Genomic DNA, 20749 nt, shown 5'->3' with positions numbered 1-20749 from the left:
CCACACTTGTTATATAATATTTATTACGTGAAAAAAAAATCGAGAAAATTTTTAATAATTCTAAATTAAACATAAATTAATCTTAATGTAAAATTTAATTAATTATTGGTTTCTTTATTTATTAATGTATGCCTATGAAACAATAACAACTAAAAAATTGGAATAAGTGCTAAACAGTAATTTGAAAGTTTTATAATTTATATAAAAATTATATATTTATATTAAATTATGTAAATGTAGCATAAAAATGCAGCAAACTTTTGTGTACTCATCAACTGTAATAAATTGTTAAAATTTATGACATTTTATATTTATTTTTTCAATTTATTTTGGTACTTTTCGAGTATTCTAGTAGTTCTATACTATATTTAAGATATAAAAATTTTAATTAAATATTATTCTATTAAAACCTTATTGTTGTTATTTTATCATATTGTACTGTTAATTCTTTGAAATTATGAAAATTTCATTAAATTTTTCTCATTTTTATTTCCATTTTTAGGGTTTTATTAATATTTTAAATTTAGCCTATTACTATATAAATTTTATTTTAAATTCTTTTATCATCAACTTAAAAATTTTATTATAATTTACTAGAAATTATATTTAAGTCATTTATTGAATAGGCCTAAGTACTGTACATAAATAAAAGATACTTAAGTAACTTCTACTTAAAATTTATCACTTCAGTGACATTTTTTATTGTTAATTTTTTATTTTTAAAAAAATGTTTTTATAGTTTGGATATATTAAGAAATAAATTGAGCCATAAATCTTATGTTATAAACTTACATAAATTCTGTAAATTACAATCAACTTAGATCATATCTAACAACAATAGAATATATTTAGAGAAAAAAAATAACCGATAGTTCTTTATCCCAACCTATTTTTCAAAAACGGAAACGTGAAAGCTGCAACAGAAACGATCATAAATGACTATTTACGATATCTTCTCACATTGCCAAAACGATTAAATCAAACTTAGTGGTAATCATTTGCACGGATGAGTGAATCCCTACCTTTAAAGCTTTCGGCCATGATAAAATGTTGAAAAAAAAATACAGCAACACCTACGCTACTTTCATGAGCTTTATGGACAATTAAGTAACCGAAACGGCTTAAAATCTTGTAAATTAAAGCGTATTTAAATCCGTTTTACCTGCGGAATTCAATAGATGCGTTATAAAGTGAATATAAAATCCACAACCGCATTAAAGAACCGTATATTAATATGCATCTCTTATATTAAAAGACATCAAATAGAATGTCTTATTTTAAAATATTTTTTTAAAAATTTTAAATAACTATTTTATTATGAAATGTTAAACAGAATATATCGTACTTATAAGTTAGTAACTTATATTTAATAGTATTTAGCATGATAGATTATATAGCCCATTCTCTATAAATACAGGGTGTCCCATATGTCATGCACCATAAGAAACTGTAATGAAGGGCCACCCAGAGGGTAGCCGGGGCCTGGAGCAAAATACATAGTGGGGCTCTACAGCAAATTAAATTATTATATTAAAAAAAATAAACGGGAAAATATTGCATATGGGCCCCAACTTCTTGGAACCCAGGGCAATTTGTTCCCTCTGGGTGTCCCCGTTGTAATGTAATGGGTTTTTTCCCGTTTCAGGACCATGATAACGCATGACGAACGCATCGAGATCACCCTAATGGTGTCAACTAGCGCAGTAACAGGGAGGTGATACAGGATTCAACCTCAAACACCAAGAGCGAGCACCAATTTCTCCCACCATTGTTGGGCAACTAGTAGCCAAGTTTAAGAGGACTGAATCTGCGATCGAAAAAGAACATTCGGGTCATCTCTGAGCTCCGAGATTTTGTAATGTGTATGGAATAATTGAATCACCTGTCTAAATTGTGTGCGCAAAGGACGGCAATCACATCGATCATCATTTGAGCGTATGGTGCGTATTTTCTAGAATGGCTCAAAATATTTTGGGCACAATATTCCTAGTAAAAAATTTTAAATATGATAGTTTATATTGGAATATGTTAAATAAATTCATATATTCCTATTTGAATATATTACGGGTATATACAAAATTTAATATCGGAACTTTTCATACTAAAAAATGTTTAAAAAATTTTCTGAAATTTCTTCTTAAAAATGTTAGATAAAAGCTATTATAAGATATTCTGTAAAAATTAAGTATGAGACATATTGGTTCATTCTCAATTCGTCTAATATAAAATCTAATGTTTTATACTGAAAAACTTTAGTAGATATTAGTAAAAGAATTCATTCTAATTGTCTAAGTGTCAGATAGTCTGTGTCAATTTTCATACAGAGAATTATTAGTTAGAAGAACTTTCACAAAGAATATTCAGTAAAAATATTTCAAGCTTGTTGTATTATACTTAAAATAGCTTGACAGGACGTCTTGCTAAAAACATTACATAGAATATAACAAGACGAGTGAGACATTGAATTGTACAAAATAATGGTCTAGAGATCTCTTTTACGTGTATAGTAATTAGAATTCTTCATGCTTAAACTATTATTATTATTATTTCAAAAAAATATATATATTCAAACTTTTTATCCTTAAATTTCTAAGTGAAATAATTAAACTCGAAATAAATTTCTACAACAATGAGATTTCTTACATACTAAATTTTATTTTTATTATAATTTAGATAATTTAAATAACCCTTTAATTTATTTTATTCCTTCTTTAATTCCGTGTAGTTGCTACTACGAAACGAGAAACTTGTTAAAATGACATCATAATTGCCCAAGAGGGATCACGAGTCCAACACAGAAGAGTACTTTGATGCTTTTTTTTTCTTAAGTAATTTAACTTCCGCAATTTCGACAATGGTAAAACGAAAATCTTTTTTACCTTTCGGCCATGCCATTTGGCATAACTATTACTGATTGCGTCATTGTTGCATGATCGATGAAAATTACTCCTCCAGATTTTTTGAAAATTCTCCTCACGTTCAATGATCGAATTATATATAAACCTATACTTTGTCCATATTTTTAGATGGCATACGTTAATAGGATTATCTTAGAAGCAAAGTTAATTATCCAGCAAAGGGAAAAAAATTGAAGAAAGAAAAAAAAATTATTAAAGTATTTACAAAACTAGTTTGTTTATCATTTAAAATTTTTTATTTTATTTTTTTCGTTAACTTATATATAAAATAAATTACTTAAATATAGAAATTTAATACGATAAAAATCGAAATATTCGCATTGCATAGATACCTTTTAATATTCTATTTTAGAATAAGTATTTGTAACGTGAATTTAAATAGAAATTTTAAAAAGTTTTCAACGATTTTTGATTATTAATTTTTCTATTCTAGGAAATGTTAAAAAAGGAAATTTTGTAATATCAAAAGATTTTAAATGAAATTACACATTAAAATATGAGCTGTCAATGTCATTACATAAACGTTAACCGGAATTCTGATATTAAAAATTTTTAAATTTTACTTTAAAAAGCGCTAAATATAATTTTTTTATTAAAAAAATCTAAAAAATAACTTTTTATAATTAAAACTATGGAATAAATTATTTTAAAGATAAAAAGGATTTATTTTAAGATTTAAAAAGCTAAAATTTTATTGAAAAATCGACTGTCTCACAGGAAAAAAAAAATATATATATATATATAATAATATATTCTTATTAAAATAGATGTTTTTAAATTGTTAAAAATTAAAAAATATATATAAATTTTTACAAATTTACTTAATTATCTTATTCTTGCTGAGAACTCTTTACTTGCACAACTGCATTTTTCACTGTTGGATGTGTGATTTAGATTCGGTAAATTTAAAATTTACCGAAAAAATTTTAATTCTTTATTTCGAAAATCGAACTAATAAAAAAATAAAACAATTATATAAATCAACTTAAAATTATTTTATATAAAGAAAGTTTTAAATTGATACGCTACAGCTTTTAATATTTAATTAACATGCTAATGCTGTTAGGAACAAGAAAGAAAAACAGGAAGAAGTCCCTCTTGCTTGTTAGTAAAATAATAGTGATTACGGAAAGGTAAGAGAGACATAGAACACCTGGACCAACCTAAATTCTCCTTACTGAATATAAGCTGTTATCTAACGTTCCGGAATATCATATAATAAGAAAAAATTTACATAAATAACTTTAATTTTAGTAAAAATTATTATTAAAGAATATTTTTTAAACTAAGAATGACAATGCATCTGAACAGACTCACAGATGTTCAGTCTGAGACATGTCTTCTATTGTATGAATCTGTTAGAAAGTGTCTTGTTTGATCCATTTACACCATAGGGATTCTCCTCCAATTTTAGAATCGTAAAGGTGTGTTCGTGTACTGAAACAAAAGCCTAAAACTTTTACCTGCTTCGTGGGTAGTCTTTCGACACGGGGGGCAAGTACCAATTCCTACTACCGGTAGTGTCACGTGATTCAGTCCATGGGCGGTCCAGTGTAGATTGGGATGTGTATCTAGCACCCCGTTACTGATGCGTGGGATGGGAGTGAACGATTCACTACCAGAATTACCCTTGTAGGGTGACAGTTGATTACTCAGAAAAAATTACTTACGTCAACTAGATGTTTAAAAATTTACGTTTAACATCGATGTAAGCATGATACGATTATTAATAATTTATTTGACAGTTTTTGTTAGGTAAAAATAGAATTTAATTAAATAATTCTACGCTCTTCTTTATCCCTCGGAAAAACATTATTTCCTTAAAGTTTAGTTGTTAAAGGATACAAAATTTATACGTTGAAATAAAAGTCGGATTAATATAAAGATTTATTTTACAGCAAACATTAAATGAGTTTAGTTGCGATTGTATCAGTCCAGATTGAAGAACCTGATACTCTCACCTGCACTTTCACCTGCTCCAACGGAACTGAAACTTGTGAAATTTATTGAACAGATCTTGATATGTTAGAATTATTATACTATATCTAATTTATCCTGTTATATATTAATACAAGTTAATTAATATAAGTAAATTATAGTGTCTACTACATATAAATCAATCTTTGTTTTAGAAAACATTACTGAGGGAAGAATTTGTCAAAAAAAAAAAAGAAAACAAAATAACTACTTGATAAGTGACTAAGAGTTGTTTTAGTTTATTAAAATAAAAAGATATCTAAATTATTTAAATAAATTGCTATCTTCATGGTTATATATTAAAATATATTTATATAAGAATGTATTATACTTATATTTAAACTTATTTTAAGTTATAAATATAAAAATGTAATCCGAAATCTGATAGGATTAAACAAATCTATTTCCTGGTTTCAGTACTTGAAAGACACTTGTACTAAACACAATTCAAGTCTCATTCAATTGATTTTAAGTATTAACTTACCATATTCACTTCCGATTCCAGCATGAGTGATTTTAATATCAATTGACGAATTTTCGGCTCATAACATGCCGGCCAAATTCCGGCTCTTCTCTTTACTCCCTATAACACAACGATGTATACGTAGCAGCAGCCACTCGAGCACTTACACAATAGACTTGTGTCTCGCGAACAATGGCGAGCACGAGACCCGAAAGTGTCTTCCAGAACCCCGTCCACAGTCTCCGCCCTGTTTCTCTCCTAAACCAGTGAAAATACTGCTGGACTCGTTGAGCCGCCAATGCTCTAGGCTCTATTACCCTCGGGCTAAGCTTACCGTCTCTCTAGTGTTTTAGACTTAACATGTGACCCCGTGTGACTTTCCGACGCCGGAGTAAACCGAGAAATGATCTAAACTTCGCTTTGAATAACAGAAAAAACATACAACTTTTAAAAAATGTAGGAAATCGGTTTCTCTATAGTTACAATAGATGATTAACAAACTTCCCTTAAGCTACACTTAAACTTATTCGGGAGATCAATCAGCACGAAGGCCAAAATGCTATCAAAAACTGAAAATATATGTTTGAAACGTTTCGTTTCTGAAGGCCATCAAACTGTATTGAAGATAAGCTAGACTCTATCATGCAATCTCTTAACGATATAAATATCTTTAATAACATGTTTTGTAAATGCAATAAAAAGTAAGAATAATTAAATTATTAAAAATGCAAAATTATTTCAATTAAATTAGTTTAAATATGAATAAAATTTATTCTTTACCGTCTTAATTTTTTCGTTATCTGTCAATAATCGAATTAGTTACAAAATTTGACACCAGATAGCGTGTTAAAATGTCAAGAAACACAAGAAAAAATTTATCGGAATATTCAAATGATATTTAAGACACTTAAAATAATGAAAATTAATAAAATTAAATCATAAAAAAATTCTTTTTTAGGACACACCAAAAATAAAAAATGCATTTATTTAGTTTAAGAAAAAAAATGAATTTTTTAACACGCATTTTCGAAATTTGGTTTAAGTATTTGTAGAAAATTAAATTTTTATAAATTGACAAAATAATAAGAGTATCTAATCTATATTATACCCAAATGGAAAGAGTGTTTGTCACGATTCATCAACCAAGCGACTAAATGGGACGGAAACAGATTTAACAATAACTGGTAAGACTGATGTGCATGCAGGTGCTAAACTGGGTCAGGTGTTTTTACGGAAGTGGACACAGGAAATACAACTTAATTTAACTGATTAGTAATAAAATCAAGGTTAATTTTAACCGTTAACCCTTTTGTTTAGGATAACGCGTGAACTCTGCTTTTGCCCACCCCCTTTATCTGCACTTTCATTTCCGTAAATACTAGACACTTCTCCCGTTATTAATGCATAGTTTTCATGCTTAAAATATGGAAAAATTTTTGTAAATTATCCAAATTTAATGTTAAATATAATAAATTTCAGTTAAAAGTTAACTTTAAATTTTTATTTATAAAAAAGTTCTAATTTACGCACGAAACATGATGATGATAGAATGTTTTTTCTTACGTTTCACAAATTTTATAGTAATTTTTGCAGTTTATAAACACGTTTTTTTCATTTTATAGATTAAAAAAAATTAGAAAAGAAAATTTTAAATTAAATTTTATTAAAATCATTCTAGCAGGAGTCGTTTAACTTGACTATTTTGATGACTTGTTACGTCAAAAATATTGAATACTTGGCCTATATACTTGGTTTAATAAAAATAATAATTTATATTTCATTTTTCTGTTATATTTTATTGCCTAAATACAATTATATGTATAGTTTTTTAAGATAAGAAATAGAATTTTTACCATATAAAGAGATGCATGTTGTTTACGAAAGTTTAAAACTGTAAATAGAAAACTAATGAATTAACTTATGTTTCTACTAAAGCATATTATTAGTTGATAACGTAAATCTGCATATAATTATAGCCTACATCTAGAGTTATATTTAAATTGCATTTTATATACACTATACTACGGAATTATAATATATATAGGCTATATAACGTAATTTAAGCATAAATTCTATTCAAATAGTGAGAGAAATAGAAAGTAGTGCAGTACACTTATCCTATGTATATAGGATAAGAGTACCGCACTGATTTCTATTTCTTAATTTTACTTAACGTTTTTTATGTAAATAAACTTTAAGTAAATATAAATGTTAGTGATAAAATAAATTAATGTTTTAAATTTTTATGTATGTTTCTACAACCAATTTCTCCAACAGAAGAGTGTCAACACATGTTTCTATTCTGAAATTTGGCACTGCTTCATCTATGATTGATATTGATATCACTCTTAGTTGAGTTTATGATAAATAGTAAAAATTATATAATTTTTTTATTTAAAACGTGAATATTTCTTGTTAGCTTATTATTTAAAATTATATATTTTTTTATTTCATCAATTAAAATCTATTTTTCGAATTAGAAATATTTATTTAAATTATTTTTACATTTAGTAAATCCTATATGAAAATTTTAACTTTTAAAATAAAACAAAACGTTAATTAATGATTCTCAGTATTCGTATATAAAGGTATAAAATGTAGTATTGTTCAGAATTAGAACTTTATAAGTTACAAAAATATAATATTTTCACGTAATATGATATCATTCATATTGTATGTCTCAAAGGATATCTCACGTGATGAGAATGAGATAGCCTCTTTAAGAGTAAAATGACGAGTTTATGAATTTCATGGTTACTAAATAATAATTTCTCCAATAAAATTATTAGAAACAAATTATAAAACTTCATGAAATAAAATTTATAACGAAGACGTTTTTGTAAACAGTAAAATATGCATAAAACTTAAAAATTATTAACTTTTTCTGGTGATTCTATTCATATAAAATGTAGTTTTTGTATTAAAATTATTCGTTTAATAATTATGAATACGTATAAAAATACTTCATTAAAACTATATTTTAAATATTATAAAACATTTTATAAATATTCAACTTAATTTTTTTAAGTGAAAATTAATATTCTTTACACCGAATTTTATTATTCTTATGTTATTCAGTAGCTCTACTTCATTTTCTGTGTTCCAAATACGTCTTTAAAAAGTATAACAGCTCTATGAATTTGACATTGCTTGAAGGTATAACTTATTGTGATTGACATCATCTGACACTGACTGATGATCACTGTCAAAATAGCGACAGTATGAGCGAATGAAGGAACAAACCATCTAGGTTGTTTACACATCTATTGTCAAACGAAACGTTCCTTCGCTGTTGATTCATTAAAAAAAATTGCTTTTTTTAAAGATTTAAGATTGTTAAACAATAATTGGAACTGATTTATTTTAAATAAATTATATTCTTTACTTTAATAAACAATATAAATGTCGTAAAAACGATGGATAGAAGATACAGAGCATAATTTTAATCGTAATAATGACATCGACGTTATAAACAAAAGTTACAACTAAAAAACAAAAAAAAACGTAAATATAAAAATTTTTCTATTAAAATGAACTATAAAATTATAAAAATCGAAATTGTGCCACTAAACAATTATATTGTTTAGTGGCACAATTGATAATTTTACTGCTTTTATAGCTCGTTTTAATGGCGAAATTTTTAAAAATATTATAATTTAGTCGATATTTTAACGATTGTTTTCTATTGTTAAATGTATTTGAAGATTTTTTAAGATCTTTCTCTTTGGAATCAAATGATACTTATAAGGAATTGTGCTTTGATCTCGATGAGAAAGATCAGCTTCGATACGTACTTATAATAGAAGACAATCGTAAAAACATTGATTAAATTATACGAAAGTTTTATAATATAAAGAAACGAACATAACAATAGAGAGTTAAAGCCGTAAAATGAAAATATAGAGTTATCTCATTCCAACTATCAAGTCAAAACCAGGTGCGGCTCATCTGTTATGTCCATTCAAAATTTTCATAGGAATCGAAGGACGTTGACATAGCCAGAAGGTCTATAGATAGGGATGTGTTTGTTTGAGAATAATATTTAATTTTTTCCGACTTTAAAATTTAAAATCCTTAGAATCTTTAGTAAATTAAAGATCATTACATAGAAAACCTAAATGAGATGTTAATGAACGTTAAACTATCTCATTTATTATAAAGGTAATTAGAGTAATCTTATCTGTAGAAAAGGAAATAGAATAAGAGGAAAAAATAGTTTCCTTTTTATCAGATATATTAAAAAATCGAAATTTTAAAGTTGTTATATTTTAGATATTAGAGATTTTTACGCCTGTATCCTCTCTTTATCAGTTAAGAAATGCTATGAAAAACTTGTATTATCCGGACACCTGTGGTTTTACTTATATTACTTTTATTTATAATATACTTTTAAGCAATTTTTCTAATTTTTAATATATTATAACAATATATTTTCAATGGTTCTATTTTCTAGATCATTCATTTTCACTCCTCAACAATAAAATAAACGAATAATGAGTGAAAAAGTAATTAGATTTTTAAGCTATAAATTTATAGAATATTCAGAAAAAATTAAGCTGATTTTATATTACTTTAATCAGTATTCTGAAATCACAAAATGAGTCCAAGTTTGAAAGATTAGACCTATTTTATCACATTAAAATGCATCTAATATACACAAACGTCTAGTTTAAAAAGGCGGAAAAAATGCTGATTTTAACTAGATTTATGAGATACAAACTTGAAAATTTTGTAGCCTATAAATCTTGTGAAATTTTTAAACTGATTTACTGGAGAATACTTATTTTTTTCCAGTTATATTTATTCAGAAATAAGATTTATTTTGCACTTTATTTAATTAAGTCTATATAATTCACATCAAATTTATGATTGCTATTAAAAAATAATAGAAGAATATAAAAAATTATTTTTAAGGATAATCATAAGCTTTTGTTTCCGAATTTTTAATGTTTTTTTTCTAGTTTTAAGTATTTAATTCTTTAAATAAAGCATCTAACCATATAAATTCATATTCAACTATCCATAAGAATCAATTCTTATTGATTATATATATATAATCTTATATATTCGTATCTTAATTATATAAAAGTTTTAATATAATTAATGTTTACAAAACTTTTCATTACACAGATTTTACATATGACTTTCTAATCTTATAGAAGTGTAATTTTTAGAAGTTTATGCACTAATATTTGCATAACGATCGCATAAATTTATTTGAAATTTATTTATATAAGTTGCACAAGTCAATGTGTATAAATATATACACATGGCCCTCTGCTCATAGCACTCAACATTACATAAATTTACTGAAAATGAGAAGTAATGACCTCTATCGCAAAGAATTCAAACTATAAACTATGTAACTATGAGAGAAAAAAAAATTAATTTAAAATTTATTTATAGTTTGAAACACATGCATAAGTTGAATTACCTAAAGTATTTAATTTTCTGCTGCTAATGAATACAATGCCTCGAGTTTTAAGAGCATTAACTAAGCTACCGTAACAAATTAAACTTATTTTATGAATGTATAATGAGTGTATGTGTGAAAAAAACTGTTTTCTACATAAGTTAATATCTTTAATTTACTACTATTTACTCGTCTATTCATATCTAATGAGAGTATCTTCGGGCCATCTACTTACGAACTTGATATCGAAAATCTCTTTAAAACCGAACTATCTCCCAATTAAATTAAATATATATTCCTGACGCGATGCTTACTTCCGGTTGAGCCTGAAGGAATATCTATTCATGCACCTGGGATAAACTATCTATTGGACCCGTTTCTTCATTAGTAGAAAGTTGCAACGAAACTTGTCACGCATTCTCTCTCTCTCTCTCATTCTCTCCGGATGTAATGAACGTTTTCTTTACTTCCTGTCACAGTTCCGTGTAGTTACACGTCTCCGTTCCTCATTCATAAAATATTAAATATTATTAACGCAATAATGCACAGAATAACTTTAAAAATCAATATAAATGACTTTGGAATTGTAATGAAACGTTTATGAATTTTGGCCTACTTGAAAACTCTATATGATTTACTTGACGATAATATATATAATCATATAATCACAGCTTATTTGTTTATCTATGTGCCCATAAAAATATAAACTACTTCAAAAGATTATTGATATTTCTTAGCTCTAGACAATATCGAGAGAATATCTTACTGTAAGACTATGGAAACTTTAATAAAGGAGTGATAATGTAAATAATGATGATACAATATAGTAAGTTATAATAAAATTTACGTAATTATATAGTTAAAAATTTATATTATCCGAAAGGATTTAGTCTTGGTAAGGTTTTATCTGGTATGATTCTGTTCGTTAGGATTTTGATAGGATTCTGCGTTGACCTTTATTATAAGAACCAATTGTTTTATTTAATAAAAATGATCACTTTGTTTTTCAGCTAACTGTTCATGAAACACAACAATTCTATTATAAAATGGTATATTTTACAAGACTTTAATGAAAAAATATATACTCGTATTTATAATTTTCGTGTTTGTATAATTTTAATATAGCTTTATTTAATTACGATGTTAACATCAAAAAAGTCTCAAAAATTGGTATTGGATTTGTGAAATCATTTCATAAAAGTTATATAAATAAAAATTCATTATTTCTTTAATTTCTTGATTAAAAATGCACAAACTTACCGCTTAACGATCTTACAAAACGACAACCTCACTGTAATCACGTGTTTACTACACAATTTAAATTTCCCTCCTCCTTAAAAAAACACCCCAAAAACACGTAGATAATTCGTGTTAAGGTATCGCTAATAGGTAATATTGGTAACGACACTGTAAAAATCTACCATATAATCTTAGAAGGACGAACAAGAAAAAGTAGGTAGTAAGTTAAAATATTTTTACATAGATAGTAGTATACTTTGTAGTCAAACAATTTGTTAAAATTTGTAGCAGATGTATATATTTTTGCAGTCTTAAATAATATTTCTTTTCTTTTTTAAGGTTGGTTATCATCGCGAGAAAAGAACAATTAACCGTTTCATAAGAATGCAGTACCACTGCAAATTACGATGTTTAATGAAAGAGAAGAAAGCCGTTGAAGTTAGTTTGGTACTCTCGTAACTGGGATTTATAAGCTGGTAAAATGCCTCCGGAAACTTACCTAACGATCTCCTTATCTGTTCTTCTCGATAATTATGGAGATATCTGGGTATGGTCCTAGTCATATACGTCCAGGGATGTGGTAGTTGGTATGCCCTTAATTCTTTGTGTTGCGAGTGAATAAATTATAGTTGTTAAGTTGGGATGAAGCTAGACCCGACCCGACAGATTTTAACGCCCCATATAAAGCATAAATTTCTTACCTTCCTCGTTTAATTAATTTAATTATAAGACGAATATAAGCATTAAATGTGTTTTCGTAAAGATTTTCGGTGATTTGTTCGATAGAAATCGGTATAATTCTTTATCTCTTGTAACATCGACAGATGGGATGAAGTGGAGTTGACGTTGATAAGATTAAGAGAAACTATGTAAAATTAGGAAAAGTAATGCTGTTGCAAAATTCTCAAATATCTTAACCGAATTACTTATAACAAGTGTAGATTTAATTAAATTCATCAAACATCGGAAATATGTAATTATAAGTTTAAAAAAGCATTTTTGCGATGCTTTCGTTTAATTAATTTGTTTAAAAAGGTAAACAGATCTGGCATTAAAAAATTATGCAGAAATTTAGTAATAAACCTTATTTAAATTGATATTTTTGTGCAAAAAAACATCAATAAATAAATCAATTTATACGGAATTTGATTCAAAGTTACTTTACTTTAACAAGCTAATATCTTTTGTTTAACGAATATTTCGTTTAGTAGAGTTATTTTGAATTTATTTTAATCAATAATTTAGTTAATTTTAACAAATTTTTCCAGTTTGACTTTACAAAATTTGAGTTATTCTTTCAATTTATTAAATAAATTTCACGTTTAATTTAGTCGATTTTCAAAATTTTTGAAAGTTAGCAAATAGATCATTTAACTTGTTAATAGGAAATTACACTACTGTGCTTATAAATGTTCTGAAACTGATCATAAAAATGATTTATTTAACATTTTTCTTCACTTATAGAAGCCATAATGACAACGTTTCGATAATCAGTGATTTAAAGCCCATTAGATATTTTAATGATTAATGATTCAAATTAAATTATTATTTATATAATCTTATATAATTCACCAATCAGAAAAATGAATATTTTTTAAATTATTACACAAATTACTTTGCTTAAAATTCTATAAATGTATTATAAAATTAATTTAATATTAAATTAATTCTTAAAATTTATATTGTTAACTATAATAAGTAATTATAATATATTTAAGAGCTTTATTAAGCTCTTACAGCTCTTTTTAATTATTATTTTATATTATACTAGTAAAAAATTAAATAAATAAAATTTATGATTTTATAGACAGTTTAAATTACAAAAATTATATACAGTATACACATTTTTAAAAACAAACATAAATTTTAAAAGATTTATTTGTAACATGATTATCATACAAACGTAGAATCTTAGATAAGTTTTTTTTATTATATTAAATATTTTTAATATTCAGTTCACGCAATAAATTCCTTTAAAAATAAATAAAAAAACTTTAAGCAAATGTTGGAAAATTCAAGCGACGAACAATAGATATTACTTAAAAGTAAAGAAATTCACACAAAAGATATAGATAAGAAAGAAAGGAAGTGTAATTTTATCGTCAAGAGACGTACAGAATTTTAATAGTCGAACACCTGTTCATAATAATGTAGTCAATTGACGATAGAATGATGTAAAAATCACTAGGAAGATACAAAAAAAAGAGTATATATATTTAATAGACTGATTATTAAGTCGTCTGAGGAGGCTGTACTTTGTGACCCACGTTTTTTTCTTTGTTATTTTTTATTTTTTATATCTTTAAGCAAGTTCGAATACTCGTATTTCTCCATCTATAAAGCTTTTATAAAACTTCACGCATATAAATTAATCTCAGATAAAACATAATTAATCGTTTTATTTAAGCCTGGAAGTCATGTTAATTAATCTCTCGTATTATTATTTATGCTGTCAAGCCCCTTTACACACGATTTTTATAGCCGAAGAAAAGAAAAGAAAAATCATTTTTCCTTACATACCGTGAAATGCAATTCGATTTCTGTTGATAGCGTGTTTAACCATGTTTTTGTGATTGGAATGAGGGGGATGAACACTGGAATTGCTAGTTATCTATCACTTCTATACAATCGAGTTTTGCTATACGCTTGGTCGATTGACTATGAAGTTAAAAGATATGACAAAAATGAAGATTTTAACAATAACAAATTTTTATTTTGAATAAAAAGTGGATGAAAATAATTTTTTTTTTTAATTTTTGGTTAAGAAACAAGCTCCTTATCTCAATTTGAGACATAGGCGACAATTTGACACGTGATAGAATTGAGGGCGATGTACCGTGAGTTTCTATAATGGAAAATATATAAGGATATTAGATTACTTATAAAAAATGTAGAAAATACATTAGTTTTATTAATATATATATATAATAGAGTCGTTAAATACTCATAATGTTTATAAGACTACATAAACATTTACACTTTCTACATAACTTATTTATGTAGAAAGTGTAATAGATTATGTAGGGCTTGTAGGCTATAAAAAATATTGAAGGAGATCAATAATTTTCTTATTTTAAGATGGAATATGTATAAAAAGATATAACGTCCTTAGCTTAAAATTAGCTGATAGGAGCGTCGTGTCTGTCGTTTATGTAGAATTCAGATAAATAAGTTACTTTGGTTTATAGAAGAGTCCCTTATTAGAGAAAGCAAATAAGCTCTAGGACAACAAAACATTTCAGAAGGAGCTGTTAATGCTATTTTTAACGGACTTACAATATATAAAGAAGCAATAGAACTCTATCTAGTATATGAAGTTGCGAGAATATCTTAGTCGATGTATATATACAGTGTAAGTTATATAAGAAGTTGGAGTTAGCTTATAGATCAGATAGATCGGCAATTTCTTTAGCTTATATATGAAAAAAATAAATCATTTAGCAAAAAAAAAAATTATGAGAAATTAACTATTATACTTTCCAAATCTTTCGTGATACACCGAGGACTTTGTTATGAGTATCCATTGTGGAATTTACGATATAAGCCCTTAGTCTATGCATAGAAAATATAGAAAGTGAAGTAGTTATCTGTATAAGGCTGTCTTTAATCGAAGATAATGGAATCCCCTTGGGCACAATTACTACACAATGCATCCAGTTCCTAAAGCCCGAGTAATTATACAGTAGCACGTGTTAAGTATTACAATTAATAAGAGCAGGAAATTATACAATAAACGATCTCATGAAGAGGGAAAAAAATTCTTTATTCTTATAAAGACGATATTAATTGAATATTTTTGAATCTGAGTTACTAAATATTTATTTTTTTAACAATTAATATTGTTGACTACACATTACATTCAATCATGTCTTTTAAGCATAGTTTTGACTTTTTTTGTTTTTTTTAATTGAGCCATTGTAAATTTTAACCATTTTTTTGAAAGCATATTGAGATTCATTATTAAAGTTTTAAATACATGCAAGTATTTAACAATATAATTAATAATTAAACTGTTTTGTTGAGTATAAATTTTATGCAAATTACTTACTTTTAATCAATTTCTTCTTAGTGATACTACTGATGTTGCGATTATAATTATAATCAACAATTTATTAATTTTTAAAATTAATTTAGTAGACTTAGCTTCACGTAAAAACAAAAGAATTTATATATTTGACAAGTTAACATCAAAAATTATGTTTTATGCTAACCCATTCATAGAATTTCTAGCCTCGAGTATATTAGAAATTTTACAGCAAACGTTCTAAAAAAATTCAGCATTCAAGAACTTAAGCATAAAATAACATTTAAATTCAGCAAAGATATTAAAAATTTAAATAAAGTTTGCATTCCATCAATCTTATTTAACAGAAATCCATAAAAATTATTAAATAATTTATTTATAAATTCATGAAAACTTAGACATAAACATAGTCATACATACGTAAAATTAATATATTAAAATTTTATAATTTAACTAGATAATCAACTAGGTGAGCGTATAAATAAACAGAGAACGTAAAGGGAGCGATAACATTTTTAAATTTTCAAACCAGATAATCTACGAATACATTGTCAATTCATTTATAAAAAGAAAATCGGTAAGATAATTTGATATTTATAATATATTTTAATTGAAAAATTTTGTAACCATTTTTTTTTAATTTTTTGACACGAGTGATCATGGGTCAAGTTTTATAGCATTAGCAAAAAAAGGAATTATCCTTGTCCGCAACTCTGCAGGTGTCTGTCATTTGAAAGAGGTCAAGACGAACAATTTTTGTTTTGTGGAAAATCAACATAAAGTGTCATTGAACGTTGCACGCCATAAACTAATCTTTATATAAATAAAAATAATTTTACTTACAAGATACAAATAAATAATATATATACACATAGAGAGAGAGTTCGACCTCTATAATTTTCAAGCATTTATTATTTATAATTTATTTATTTATAATAAAAAAGTAATTTTTAAAAAATTATAACTTAAGTCAGCAAATCATAATTTAAAAAAAAAAAAATTCTTGGAAAAATTTAAGTCCTGATAACACTTTTAGCATCAAGGACGTCTCCGCATCCGAAGAGAAGGATTATTTTTATCTATTCATTATATCGATACATCGATTATCATCGAAATCATTATCATTATTTGCGATAATGCAATTATCAGTATCACTTTGTCACACGTAATTGTATCTACGCCACATTTTATCATCATTAAAATAATTGAAATAGATTAAATAAATTATATAAGGCAATTATCAGTAAATTATCTTTTAAATGCGTGCCAAAAGCTGCCCATAGGCTACGTTTCGAGACGTTTACTAATTCCTTTTGATGAAGATTATGTTTAGAAAAAGTGAATTTTTTTAAATTCAATCTTGTTAAATCTATTGTGTGTTTATCTTGTAATTATGTCTACTGATGATGATGATGATGAGGATGATGTTGATACACAGGCAAAAATCATTACAACGTTTTGGCGTGTAGTGTAAAATGTTTACAATTATATTTTAATTGTTTAAATTATATTGAAGTATATTTTAGTAAGAGATTTACGATATCGTTTTGATAATTTGAATTAAAATTTTATAAAGCATTCATATTATTTATGGTAAAGAATATTAAAAAATAATAATGTAAAATTATGTGCAGTTATAATTTAGTTGATAACTTACTTTTATAGCATTTTAAGAATATTTAAACCTATAAATGAGCGAAATTTTCAAAATTTCTAAGATTACCTTTTATTAAAATATTATTTTAAGTAGTAAAACTGCAAAGAAACGTAGTTTTATACTAACATAATGATAAAATAATTCATAATATGTATTTATATAGAAGTTTTAAAATTAATATTAAAACTGTTTTATCATGGAAGCATCCTGTTTTTTTTATAATAATAATACTTTTTTGAAGATAAATTTAATGACAAAGTGGTAAACTCTTGAAGCACGATACATTGAAGTGCATATTAATCAACTATCGACGCCTACAAGAGATGTGCCGAAAGAGAACTGGGTCTAAGGTTCTTTCAATCAATGAAATTAGGATCAGTAGCAAGTAGTTTAAAAATTAATTAATCTATTAATTAAATTAGGATATTTTCCTTTGTCGGAAAGTATAAGAAAGGATTAGAGGCCACTCTTGTTCACCTCATTTGATTTTTTTTTTTTTTGTTCTCTTCATCATCTCCAATTAATTTTTGCTCTCATGATACAACGTGGGAATGTTTCAAACTAACTCTTAACTCATTTGGGACACGATAATTTATTATTATTATGAGATAATGTTAGAATAAAATAAACTTAATTAGTATAGATGTTCTTAACCTTAATTTTATCGTCGTTAAAATTTTAAAAAACTTTGTTTCAAAATGAAGTAGAAAAAGTTAATTTTCATTGACTTTTTTTTATTTAAAAATTCTTTTTTAAATCAAACATCAAAGAAATTTTAATGAGAATAATGAATTTAGTTAATTTTTTACTATTTTTAAAAATTTTTTCCATATTTTTATATTCTATACACCTAAAATTTTCTACTTTAATTAATATACGTATGATAAAATTAATGATATACAGCTAAAAACATAAATCTGAACAACTACACGAATGTAAACATGGCGTTTTAAGTTCTCTTCTACAAATAAACTTTGAAATTTTTAAAATCATTTTAAAAATGTATTTTACTTGAATACACTCAAGATCTTTGATTTAGAAATTCTTTGATAAATAATTTCTTCAAAATTTAAAAAATAGACAATTTTCACAAAAATTAGATAAAAATTCTAATCAATGAGAGCAAAGTAAATGAAGTGCTGCTCATAGAATTCATAATAGAATCATCGCTCATCTTAAAAAATGCCTAAATCCTGTCGACTCGAATCATCATCCATCACAAAAATTCTACAAGATGCTCTATAAAATTTTATATAAACCTATAATAATAATAAACGACCTAAGTTACATCATGGTAGAAGAGACCATTAATTAAATTTTTTGAATATTCAATAGATAATCTAATCAAAAATTAAAATTTATTAAAAGTCTAAAAATCAGGACAATCACCCGCGTTAATAACGACGTCAGATAACCCAACAGGGTATTAATTAAATTGAAAACCTGACAATGATCGGTCTTTGCTTGTAACCGATATAGTAGATTTATAAAGATAACGCATAATTATAGCTTTTAAACCAGAAAAGTTTTTAGAAAACTCTTAAGAACAGCCAATGCTTGCCTCTATTATAAGTTTATACAATGATAAAGCTATGCAATGCGAAAAATTTAGCTTCTGGTTTTGTTAGTTTAATTTTAAAATTACTTAATAAAAATTTATTTCTATTATTTTTGAAACATGTTTTCCCTCTATTTTTAAACTTTAAATAAACTTTTTTTTACATTAACATGTTACAGGGCTATAATTTAACGAATAGGCTCTTATTCAAAATTATAAAATTTTATTGTTAAATTATTATAAATTTTCATTTATTTTACTTTAAAAAGAAATTTAATTGATTTAAAAAATTGTTTAAAAAATTAATTTTGTTATACAAAAGCAAAGTTCGTTCCTTTCGTAATTAAACGTGCAAACTTTAGTGTGCTTTTAAAATACTATATTTAATATATAAAAAATTTAATTATTTAATGCATAAAAAAATTCGATCAATGAAATTTCTTCCGGAATATCGTAATAGTTTTTAAACTGGAAAAATTACATTATAAAAAAAAATTTAAATAATATTTATTATAGGCAATTTATAAGCATGATATGCAAAACACGCTTGAAACTTGCTAGTTGAGATTAAATATTTAAAAAAATTTATAAATAAAAATCTAAAAAATGTAGATTTACTGTTTATTTTTATATTGTTTAATTGAGACCACCATCGTGTTTATTTTTACTGTTGACAAATGTAAGAAATGGCCTTCCGGAATGAGAAAAATCCAAAAATACATTATAAAGTTCTAACAAAAGAATGAACTAAAACCTATTATTATGTATTTTCCTCACTATAGGAAGAGAGTAGACAAAAGTAGAGATTATTTGTAATTATTTTGTCTTTTTTTTATATACAAGAAATTCGGAAACAATAGGTAAAATTTTTAAAAGTTTCTTTACAGTTATAATCAATGATTAGAAGTATTGTTCATCCCTAACTAGATCTATGACAATTTTCTGTCTGTGACTCAAAAACATGCACTTTACCACAACAAACAGGAATTTTGTTTAATGCTGTTTCGGTTTAAAAACAGAAAAATTGTAACGATGTTTACATTTTACCACTTACTAATGTTATTTATTTTAAAATAAATTATTTTAAAGTACGATAAACTTGACTTTATCGCACCACGTACTAATTTCTGAGCTTAAATTTGTTTCAGGTAAGGGACGAAGAATGTTGCTCGCATAATATTTCTATAAAAGGCCTGGTACAACCTATGACCGTCATCTTGTTCTTCAGTTATTGACCTCAAAAGATGTTTTTGTTCGGTGCGCGGTGGCCAAGTTTGTTGCTTATTATATGGCTGGATTGATAAAATCAACCGATCAATCAGTTATTTACTTTGCCTCTAGCTATGCTGAGAAAACACAATTACGTTTTCGATTATTCTATTCATAAATAATAAAAATCGATCCAGATATCGAATAACAAATATTCTATGTATAATTTTTAAGTTATTTGATTAAAGAAAAAATAATAATAATTCGTGACTTCTTTACTATATTTGTTTT

The 20749-nt window shown here is 25.6% G+C and overlaps 1 protein-coding gene across 1 annotated transcript in view; it reads right to left on the bottom strand.

Moving 5' to 3' along the window:
• LOC136973945 (transcription factor AP-2-beta-like) overlaps window positions 1-5621 on the bottom strand; it is a 53512-nt gene extending 47891 nt beyond the window's left edge. Inside the window, exon 1 of the mRNA XM_067268718.1 lies at window positions 5380-5621. Within this exon, the coding sequence (XP_067124819.1) occupies window positions 5380-5403 (24 nt within the window). The 5' untranslated portion in view covers window positions 5404-5621. The remainder of the gene's footprint in view (window positions 1-5379) is intronic.
• Between the last annotated feature and the right edge of the window lie 15128 nt (window positions 5622-20749).

The sequence above is a fragment of the Centruroides vittatus genome, unplaced genomic scaffold (genome assembly GCF_030686945.1).
Source record: "Centruroides vittatus isolate TY-2023 unplaced genomic scaffold, ASM3068694v2 contig_3324, whole genome shotgun sequence".
Lineage (NCBI taxonomy): Eukaryota > Metazoa > Arthropoda > Arachnida > Scorpiones > Buthidae > Centruroides > Centruroides vittatus.
The sequence above is the reverse complement of the archived record's forward strand: the minus strand, read 5'-3'. Positions and strand labels throughout refer to the sequence as shown.